At 37.7% G+C, this 11777-nt stretch overlaps 1 protein-coding gene across 1 annotated transcript in view; it reads left to right on the top strand.

Moving 5' to 3' along the window:
• Window positions 1–1802: 1802 nt before the first annotated feature.
• Window positions 1803–11777, top strand: part of LOC119412411 (calcium/calmodulin-dependent 3',5'-cyclic nucleotide phosphodiesterase 1B-like) — a 22516-nt gene continuing 12541 nt past the window's right edge. Inside the window, exons 1-8 of the mRNA XM_037679412.1 lie at window positions 1803–1823; window positions 4198–4262; window positions 6031–6144; window positions 9151–9333; window positions 9656–9722; window positions 9847–9963; window positions 10309–10449; window positions 11649–11749. Of these exons, the coding sequence (XP_037535340.1) occupies window positions 1803–1823; window positions 4198–4262; window positions 6031–6144; window positions 9151–9333; window positions 9656–9722; window positions 9847–9963; window positions 10309–10449; window positions 11649–11749 (809 nt within the window). The remainder of the gene's footprint in view (window positions 1824–4197; window positions 4263–6030; window positions 6145–9150; window positions 9334–9655; window positions 9723–9846; window positions 9964–10308; window positions 10450–11648; window positions 11750–11777) is intronic.

Raw genomic sequence — 11777 nt, 5'->3', positions numbered from 1 at the left:
ATAATATATATTTCTTAATTATTATTGTTTCCCCAATATTTAGTGGTGCTGAGCATAAAATAAGTCTTAAAATGTTTTATATACCAGAAATTTTCATTACATGGTAAGGGTCTGAAGTCTGTGGTGGCTAAGCCGTATTATTAAAATTATGTTTTACAGTCCATAAATCAGTCTTTTACAATTTAAGACCAATATTCATTTAACCTTTATTTATATAGGTTAATCCCATTGCGCCTCGTGGACTAATTTACAAGAGAGACCTGAATTTTAACTAAGAGTGATGACAACAGTGGACAACAACGACAACAATAGACAATCATAAAGAATGCATACATTTTTTTTTTTTTTTACAAATGAAAATAAAAGGGTAATTAAAAGGAAAAGTAGCGAGAAAAAAAACCCCAGCTAGATTACGAAGCGGTGTAAAAAACTAAAAACAGGAACATGTCTGCATTGCCAGGAGCTTAACAGATGTCTGAAGCCACTTCTTTTTGCAAGATATTCCAGGAAACAGGAGTGGAGTAGGAGAAGGCCCTTTTGCCTAGTTCAGTCCACACTGAGGGAACACTGCATGTGTAGCGATATTGGGTGTAAATATACTGTTAATAATAATGTCCTGAGAGCGCACGCTGTAGCTGCACTCACACAGTGACATCTAGGAGGAGATGTATGAAGGCAGCAAACCAAGAAGTGATTTAAAGATGAAAATGTACCAGTGAGAGAGTCTGTGTGAAATTAATGATGACCAGTTAACCAGTGAATACAGGGTGCAGTGGTGGGTACGGTAGTTACAGTAAGTTATGAACCTTAGTGCACCGTGACTGACAGCGTCCAACATCTGCAGGGTTCTTGTAGGAGCATTCATGTAAATAATGTCACTGTAGTCAAAGGAGGGAAGGAAAGTTACAGTTACAAGGTGTTTCCTAGAGTTCAAAGTTAGACAGGATCTGTTTCTGAAAAAGAAACCCAATTTAACTTTCAGTTTACTAGGTTTTCCACGTGAAGCTTAAAAGAGAGATGCGAGTCGACCAAGATAAATAAATAAATCCTGATCAGCTTTCAAATGTTCCTTTTGACCAAACAAAAAGGTAAAATAAAAAAAAAAGAAAATATATCTAATATGGGAAAAAAAATCTTGTCGTTCTGTGAAGAAGGATGTCAGCTGACCTTATTTTTCTTATTTAAAATATTTCTGAATTTAAACATGACCATCTGTAACAGCTCCTGGTGAATGATCTAAAAGCAAAATGTTAAATTATAATAACAACTAATATTTCTATTTATAAAGGACTTATTAGACATACGCTGAAGAGATATTATTGTTCCTTTTCTGCATGTTTAAACTTTGCATGCAGTTGAACTCTGCTTCACTTCTCATCTGCTCTGAGACCCCGAGGGACAGTTAATGATGGAAACTCTGGTCCCAATATACAGACTCTCTGCTGATGGTGTTGGTGACACAGTGCCTCTTCTGTTGAGTTGTTATGCACTACGCATCGCACACACACACATGCACACCTTCACAGACACAAAGACTACACACTCCAAAATACACAGAGGAGGGCTGTGTGCGAGTGTCAAAAACACTGAAAAGCATGCACAACATTAATCTGCACATATAGATCACTTGTTGGACTTGCATGAAACTACAAAGGCATAAACTCGCCTTTTTTCTCTCTACAACACGGATTAAGACAAACACACACACATGCATACGATTTGGAGCAGCGCTACAAATGGAGAGCCATGACGCCAACATGTAAGACACACAGAAGAGCTGATAGAAATCTGATTCTTGTGACATGGGCAACCACTCTGGAGCGGTAAGACAAGGGTTTTATTTTATGCTGCATTACTGGTAAATACATGAAATACACTTTAACTGTACAGTTTATGATGTGGTATTTGGCTTTTTTAAAGATCACCTCAAAGATCACACATTGAGCCTAATACTTTAGGACAGGGACATTGATATACAATGATATTTACATATGATATTTTGGATGTTATGTCAGAAGCTAAGAGAGCAACTGTTCACTTATTTCCACACTCGTGCTATTTATCTAATGCTTGGGATTAGATGTGACGGCCATCTTGAGTAAAGTTGATTACAAAAGTTAATTGTGTTGTTTATTTGTCATATGTAGGTTAACTCAAGGTCATATATATGTCATATGTATATCATATGTAGGTTAACACAAGGTCACCAATGCAATGTTCAGGATGAGAAGAACTGATTTGACTTGCTAAAAACAAAACAAGAAATGTAAAAAAGTTAAGTCCGGTCCTCTGGACGTTCAAAAAATAAAAATTTTTAAAATGTAGAAACGTTTCAGCTTTCATCCGAAATATTTCTTCAGTCTTTTCATTGACTGAAGAAGTCTTTCGGATGAAAGCTGAAACGTTTCTACAATTTTTTGTTTTTGTTTTTTGAACGTCCAGAGGACCGGACTTAACTTTTTTAGATTTTCCTGGATTATTGAGCATGCATAAGGAAAACAAGAAACACTAAAGCATGATATAATAGTACAAAATAAAGTATCAAAAATTCAAAAAGAAATATAATATTTACAAGGTCCGTAAGAAATATAGTAAACAACAACATGGTAGAATAGAACTGTGCAAGTAGGTTGAATTTGTATAAATACGTATTTCACAGGTATATAAGCTTAAATGCACATGATATATGATTAGTTATAGATGCACAACTAAGAAATGATTAACAGTTTCAATAAACTCTGTTTAGTGATTAATAAGATATTTTACAATGCAGACACGCACACACAGACATGGGCACAAACAGTATCCCTCTGCCTTCAATGGCAGGCAATAAATATATTTAACATGACATTTATTTAATCTATTTTTGTAACATACATTCTATTGTGTTCAGTCAGAAATTGTTCACACAAGGCTGTGTTCTTTCATTCCACTTACCTCCTCTCACATCTGGTTCATGCAGGGACACACAGCATTTAATTATGATTTATGATGGCCATAAAGTCAGTTTTTCCTCCTGAAGTGTGAGGTCAAATGATAACTGCCTTAGGGCAGTTTTTGGACAGACGTAGATCAGAGTGTCCATCATCAGTAGAGGAAGAGTGAAATAAAGAATGAGCGGTGGGATATATCACAATTTTAGTGTAAAACAAGTGGTTGGCAACCCCACAGTAGCAATTCATTTAATGCCGTTTGTTGAGTTTAACTGACTTTTGCAGGTTTGTTGATGTTTTTCTCTCCACAGTTGATTTATTCCCAAAACTGACACAAGATGGAGAATCAAATGTTGAGTCTCTTCATTTTTTACGCCATGGTGTGCCATGTCAAAGAGCATGGGAGCATGAGAGTCAGTTTGACCCAACAGGCAAAGGAGATGGACAGCAGGCAAGGGGGTTTCCCAAGCCACGCTGTTGCATGACTCTCACAACTCTCTATAAATAAAGACTGGCAATAGATTTAGGATCTAGAGCTGTAAACGTGTTCAAGAACCACTTTTGCCATGTCCACTGATCTTCTGCTTTTGTGTGATGTCCTTTTATGGGGTCTCAAGGAACTACAATGTCCTTTTTTAGCCAGACGTCCTCTCCTTACTTCTCTCCAAAGAGTTGTGGGATTTTTCATTCGTGTGACAATCCAAGAAGATCTGTGGATTTTGTTTTGAAGATGAGGTCGTTGTGGACGCCTATCGACGGCGTCTTTTGTTTGTACACTTTGGTGTTGGTGCCTCTGGTGGGTTTCACTGAAAGCCTCCCTGTGTAGTTCCCTGATTTGTGGCTGCGGTGGAAAATTCTCAATTGGGATTTGGAAACTCATGGCTTGAAAGGCTTGCAGTCAACACTTCATCCACAAGTGAGGTCAACACTCACACTTCATACAACGACTACATACATACACACAAACTCACAGAAAAAGAAAAAGCTCTGTCTCACTTACACACACACACACACACACACACACACACACACACACGTGCACACACGGACACAGTTTAGGCAGAGTAACCAATCAGAGAGAAGTGGAGTAAGTCCCCCCTATAGTGGGTGGGAGAGCTGCTGAAAGTATCTCAGGACACACAAAGTTTGTGTTGGTGGTTTGGAGAACTTTTCAGCTTACTACTGCTCTGAAATAATTTTCTTTTTCACCGTCTTATTTTTATTTGTATTTTTTTACTGAACTCTGGGGTCCATTCGAGCACAGCTTGAGCTTGGGATGGCTGAACTGGTGCGAATCCGCAAGAAAAAGCTGCAGATACCCATCTCTAGGTAAGATAGGGTTTGATTGAAATTAGTGGAGTGCACTTCAATCCTCTTCATGACTGCATACATAAGACTGAAGGATTCTATTTATTTATTTTGTGGGGGCTTTTCTAGTTCTGCATAAGTGGAAATATCTGACTCAAAAATGCACAGCAGATGGTTTCACAGATAACAACATGTAAAGAATAAAAAGTGTCTCTTCCATAGATATGTGTTGGCTTCTTGTTTTAAATTGCCGTAGATTATAAATAAATGTTATTCTTGTCACTGTTAGCTCAGACCCTTGCACATGCTTTTTCTATGGGAAGGAAACTTGTTGCAGAGGTGGAGCGTCATGTGGTTTTGTTTTTGTTAACACACTGATGTGTCCGTGTGTGCGGGCGTCAGAGCTTGAAGCTTTACTGAGAATTTTGTCAAGTTACTTTTTCGTGCAATGGTTGCCACCTGCACGACTATGGTTGGCATGTTTTAGCAGATTTCATTTTTTAAATCTTTTGTTTTGACATGAGTTTTAATCCTAACTGAATCATTTATATACCTATTTCTTTTTTATTTTGTCAATTTGTGCAAGATTGGGAAAAAGGAACCATTTGCTGACAAAACTAATGCCCATTCTGTCTCCTCTGGTGTGGAGCAGATAGATATTTAGAGCAAATGACACTACGCAGAGTACAAATTCAACACAGTCTGTGTCAAAGGAAGATTTGTTTTCTTTTTGTATAAACAAAGTTTCAACAATTCCATATGACGAGTAATTTCCTGTAAAGTCTTGTCGGAAGCTTTTCAACTGCGAACAAGTTAAAACGAAAAACACTGCCTTATCATAAAAGCTTACTTGGGGTTGAAAGTGAGCCATGGCATTCGGTGGCTTGCTATTTTTATGACTTGACAGCTTTTGAAAGCCTTCGCCAGTGTGATAAACACTTGAAAAAGCTGCAACCATCTCATCCTCGGGGATTGGCTCCATGCATTTGGCCTTGTGCAGTTTGAGCACCATATGGGTGGTTCATCAAAACATTTTAGAGAAAGTGTTTGTCACTTAAACGTGTCGTTATACCAAACCAAAATTGCTGTAAAATAGATAGAAAGTTCAATCTAATCAAACGTGAGAGACTTCAGTTCTTAAAAACAAGACTCCATGGACTCATTCCTGAGATACATGACATCAGCACAGGTCACACTGCAAGCATTTGCTTTTTATTACACCGCAGGAGATAAACAGTTTCATCAGTGCTCTGTCATAACGAGATTAAAAGTTTCAAAATCAAGAAAGAGCAACATGTTCTCCAAACACTAGAAGGGCATGTTTTTCATTGAGTGAATTTTGACTGAAACTGGTTTACATAACATCCCAAACATGGAAAGTTTTTCCTCTCATGGAAAATCTGGCATTAGTGAAGCATTTTGCCACTGGCTGTCTTTGGACTTGTTGGCATTTAAATAATTTCCCAAATGAGTAATTTCTCCTCCTGGGGATTTTTTTTTAACCAGTTGTTAATGCACTTCTCGGATTGTGTTTCACTCTCTCGGAACAGAGATGACTGCTGTAAATCTGGGATGACAACACTTCTTTAAGTTCAAATTAATGTATAAAGAAACACAGGGTTTCATGGTGAAGGCAGCAAGCCAAAACAGTTTTTTAAAGTATATGTTTTAATATTTCTGTTATACTTCTGCATGAAATGTTTTTGCTGTTGGTGCTGGAACAGTAGGTGGAGAAATGTATTGTTTTTTTTCAGTGTCACAGTCTCAATTTTTTTTACATTTTTTTAAGGCTTAGGAGCATGCTGAAGCAGCTTGAAGAGAAAGATGTTGATTTTGAGGAAATCAAAAAGAACTTGGATTTCACAGCATCGTTACTGGAGGCAGTCTACCTCGATGGCACAAGGTAATATGACAATATTCTTAAACATTTTAGGAATATTAAACAAATGAGGCCAAAATATTATAAAAATGTAGCTTAGAAATACTTTTCATGGATGAAAAGAGGCAAAACAAACAAAAAAAAATCATGGTTTTAAAATTATTTTCAATGAATGTGTTTAAATTGCTAATAAATCAAAATATTTCCTGACTGTTATTGATCTAACTTCCTACGTAGTATTGTTTTAAAACACTGAAACTGCTGCCTAACGAAGCAAAACAATCACAAATTGTTCTAGAGAGCTAAAAGCTATAAATGATTCTTAATATTTTGTAAAACTTTAATTTATCAGGGAAAGGGGGTTCTCATGTTAGGTGAGCAAAAGGTTCACTAACTAACAGAAAATAATTGTAAACTCTGTTTAAAATGCACAGCAACTTTAGGTACCATTTTATTTCCCATAAGACTACATGACAATAGGATTTTTTTCATAACCATAATTGCAGTCGACATCCAGTTCTAGTCCAGAAGCAGCACAGCTGAACTAACAATTCATTATAAAAATCTGATGTGAATATTTTTCTCAAACTCTCAGACGTTCACATTTGCAACTTTCCTGCAATCAACAAACTTAAAGTTTGAAGGTGTTGTTATAAACCAAAGGTATTTTTACCACCTGACATGCACAGAGTGAGACTTTTGACAGTCATCCATGTTGTTTAGTTCAACATGTCTCTTTAGTTGAAGCTTGGTGAGCACGGAGACTGAAAAAGGTAGAATGTCCTGTAATTAGCTGGTATGCATTATGTGCAGGGGGATCTGCAGAACATCTTGCAACATTATCTGTGGTTTTCAGATTTATAGAATAAGAGGCACATAGTAATGTTCCTTAAGTTTTGAAGATGTTCAATGATTTATGCAACAAATGTTCTCTTGAAACAGCCCGTTTGAATTCTGTTGCCTGCGTTTCCAAACCATCCCAACGGTACTAAAACTGTATTTTGACTCCTGCATGCGAGCTCTCCTCTGACAGAAACTATTCATGGCTAATGTCCAGGACTAAAAACCTGAACATTAGGGACCAAAGTGGATGCAAAGTGGGCTGAAGTAGGAATGATGCAAGCAGAGGTGAACAACAAAATAATGTGAACAGCCAATCATGCAGTTTTGCAAGCTGTGAACTAGAGTTGCATTCGGGTCCAAAAAATCTGATCCGACCCGTCCCCAGCCCGTAGCCATAATTTCCGAACCCCACCCGACCCGACGAATTAACAGTAATTACAGGTCCAAACCAGAAAAAAAAAAAGTTAAATAAGCTTTGACTGCTTATATAGTTATTAACGGTCGGTGGACGCGCGCGGTTGAATAAGGGGGCAGAAGATCGGAGCTGAGGAGGTGTTTGTCCTTCCATGGCCGTCAAAGTGCATTAAACCCCTACTTCTGCCTGCATTCTGCATTATTCAGACACGGACCCTGCTCTGACATGTCTGCTTTGGGATCTCATCTGTTTGGGTTGTCGGCCACGTGCGTCCGCTGAGTGCAGTGGCTGAATATCCATTTGAGCGATAGATCACTTCCTGGCAGTAGCCTAGCAGTAGTCCCATTTGAAGCTTAACTGAACTTTATTTTACCTCTTTCAAGGCCAGTCAGTTCAGGGTTAAATGGCTGTGAGTGGCTGGTGAAGGTATGGCAAGCCATGTTGCCATGTAATTGGATCGCGGCTGATCCGCTGATATAATCAAAAGCCCGACACCGACCCGGCCTGCTCATCCAGCACATTATCATGGCCCGGCCTGGCCCAAATTTGGGTAGGACCATGCTGGACTTCGTGTCCGGGTTAGAAATGACAGCTTTACTGTGAACACAAACATAGACTTTGATTTTCAACTAATGTTTGACCAAAATTGGCCACATGGTCAGCTGATATCTTTTTTGCAGCTACTCAGAGTTCAAGTTCAAGTCAAGTTTATTGTCATTCACGTCACATGTGGTACATGAGACGGAACAACATTATGTACTCAATGTTCAATGAGGTAATTGAGTTTAAGGATATTGCAACAATGGGAAAAACCAATGCAGACATGTTCTTGGTTTTAGTTTTCTACATCGTCTTACAACCTAGTTGTTGTTTTTTTTTGTTACATTTGTTGATACCATTTTATTTTCACTAGTTATTCTCAATTTGTATGCATCCTTTATGATTGTCTATTGTTGACTCGGTTGTCGACGGTTGTCATCACTCTTTGTTAAATAAATCAGGTTTCTCTTGTAAATGAGTCCCCGAGGCTCAATGGGATTAACCTGTATAAATAAAGTTTGAAAAAAACAATTAAAAAAAAAACTATTTTCTTGTAATCACAATTTTGAATTACCAGCTAGGCACCAACTGTCACAACCCAGTGAGATACTATCTTAATTCATCTGTTTACACAAAAACCACAATCTCACTGATCAGATGTAACGTCAGTCAGTGACAGCTCTATGTGGTGATAAATAGCATTGAGAGAAGGTGGCATCATTTGAACAGCAATGTTCTGCATTGACTATCTTTCAGTTGAGTTTGCTACTTGAAGTGCATTTTAACTAAAAAAGAAGAACAGGTGGGGTTACCTTTTAAAAATGAACTAACATACAACCAGACATGGAGTCTGCAGAGACTTATTTCTTCTTTGTACCTGAGATGATCATGTTGTTCCCCAGTGGAATAAAGTTACATCTGGCTGTTTGCATCAAAGGTGTTACAAGTTTTACACTTAGGTTCAGTCAAACCAACAAAAAGGACTGGAAGAAAACAGAAAACTTAACAACAGTTGGTCAGAAGCCTTGCATCACCTGCAGAAAATGTCAGGTGTATTCAACAAAACAGCAAACATGAGAGGAGTGACTGACTTGTTAATGTGCAAGTAAATAATTCGATTTAGCTTGAACTTTGAATTGTCATTGTCCACTGTTATTCTTGCATTACAAAAAAAAAACACGTCTAATAGTCATAAATAATCCCATATGTTGTGACTCAATGTTCCACCACAGGCAGTGTCTGGAGTCTGAAGATGATCTTCAGCAGCTGCAGTCAGACGGAGTGCCATCAGAGGTCACTGACTGGCTGGCGTCCACGTTCACTCAGCGGATTCGGAGGCCTGTTCGTCGCTCCGATGAAAAGCCCAAGTTTCGCAGCATTGTGCATGCAGTGCAAGCTGGGATATTTGTTGAGAGGTAGGAAGGCCCCAGAACTAGATACTTCCTTTATATTTGTGAGGTTACAAATTAAAATAGCAATACCCTTTTATATAAAAACGTATTTTTCCTCTAAGCATTGTACTCCTTAAATAAGCTCATTCATGCACTGTTACTGCTATAATCACAGAAAACAGACAGTGAAGCGTTAGCTTTCCTTTGCCCCTAAAACATCCTTCCAGAATAGACAGACTTTAAATTCTTTACATAAACAGCTCCCGAGTCAGCTCCTGAGCTCAGTGCACAGTGTCAGCACATGAACTTCATATGAACTCAACAGAAATGCTGCATTTTTTTCCAGGATGTTCAAGAGGGCCTACAGTGCATCCATGCCAGACCAACCTGCAATGGTTGTAAACTGCCTCAGAGTATGTCTCCACCAATCATAAGTTGCTCAGCTTGCTGTACATTTGTTCAATAAATCACGCATCTTGAAACACGCAGCTCATGTTTTCCTCACTGAAACTGTGCCTTTTCTGTCTTTCATCACAGGATGTTGATCGTTGGAGCTTTGACGTGTTTGCTCTGAACTCTGCCAGCTCTGATCACGCTCTACAAACGCTCTTCTTTGAGCTGATTACCAGATATGAACTCAACAGCCGTTTTAAGGTCTTTCAGATGTAGATTGTAGCAATAAATAAATAAAATACTGGATCTAGTTTCCTTTCAATGCAATTATGTATTTTTGCGCCGCAAAAATTGAGTCCCACTGTAATACAATCATTCTCTTGTGGATTCTGTGTTCATGGGAAACGTGTGTTGTAACTCACAGACATAATCAGGCATTCAGATTTTTCCACATTGTGGGTTTTGAAAGCACACTGTTGGGTTTTCCAGATGATTAGTCTCTGAAAATCACATGCATCCTTTCGAAGTCTATCTTAACCTTGTTAATTAATTCAGGTAGTTTTATTGTTGCCACAAACCTTCTTGATTGTGCAACGCTTTCTTCAGATCCCTATCTCATGCATGACTGAATTCCTGTCTGCGCTGGAGAGAGGATACTGCAAGCACAACAACCCTTATCATAACCATCTCCATGCTGCAGATGTGACTCAGACTCTGCACTGCCTGCTGCTGCGCTCTGGACTTGTGGTACGATACCCTCACCTGCAAAATGTGATTTGTCAGCAAATTTGTGCAAGTTTAGCATGGCCTAATTTTCTTGTTGTCACCCAATTTTATAAAAGGTCAAAGCACACAGCTCTGTGGCTTCCTGTTTTGGGGTCTTGCAAAAAGAAAGTTGCAATAAATGTTCTATTTAAAAAAAAAAAAAGTTGCTTTTTTTGAAGGTATTCCTTAATTTTTAGGTAGCATAGTCACTGATGTGTGCTAATTTATTTTGCAAAAAACAAAATGTTTGCAGATTTTACATTCAGACCATCCAACACAATGTTTTGACACATTTTAATTATGTCAAACACAGAATTACTTTTCATCCTCTATGGGGCAGAAGTCAAAGGTCTTCCTGACAAAAGGAGATTATTTTTTGGTTAAGCAGAAAATACACAGTAAGAACAGGACATGAGTCACCTCAGAGCTTGGCTCTTCAAATTTATGAAAAAAAAAAAAAAAATGATTATGCGCACAATTTTAGAAATCTATTGTGCCACATTCCAACAACACCGCATAACATACAGTCAGACCATTTTTATCTAAATTTTGCTCAGCAATTCTAGTAAGAAAGTCCAAATTCATCTGTAGACTTTTGCATGAAGAGGTGGAAGCTAAATATAACAATAAAGCACCAGAGGTGGAGTCATGTGATGTTAAACTGCAGTTTAGTTGCTTCATCAGTTTCCAAGGAACAATAGTCAGATTTCAACAGTATCCGTGTTTTTTATATCATGTCCATAACTGAAAACTGATGTAAAGTGTCTTGTGTGAATTACATATTAATAATGTTGGCATTTATGACACATATGCTTATCAAGAGTCAGATTTTATATGTGCAATCACTCTCTTTTGAGTCAGATTAAACTCTTGAATGTAGTTGAATTACAAACATTGGAACAAATTATTTGGCTTCATAACAGTTTTAAACAATGTGCCAATAATTCCAAACAAATTGTTTAATTCAAAACAAGTGGATACAACTTTGTTTAATAAATAAATATATATATATATATATATATATACATATATATTTTTCTATAAAGGGGCTGTTTTGGTTGCATAAGATTAGCAATGCTTGGTATAAATATATTTTAAATAAAGAGATCCAAAATATGCATCATGCTACATCCATCACATTTATATTTTTACTTTATATTTTGCCTCGTTTGGTTATGAAGCACTGGCTGACGGAGCTGGAGGTGATGGCGGCGCTCTTTGCTGCAGCTATTCATGACTACGAACACACAGGAACCACAAACAACTTCCACATCCACACAAAGTAAGCTTCATCGTTTTAAAAACATCTT

Source organism: Nematolebias whitei, chromosome 7 (assembly GCF_014905685.2).
Source record: "Nematolebias whitei isolate Nwh7 chromosome 7, NemWhi1, whole genome shotgun sequence".
Taxonomy (NCBI): Eukaryota; Metazoa; Chordata; class Actinopteri; order Cyprinodontiformes; family Rivulidae; genus Nematolebias; species Nematolebias whitei.
The sequence above is the reverse complement of the archived record's forward strand: the minus strand, read 5'-3'. Positions and strand labels throughout refer to the sequence as shown.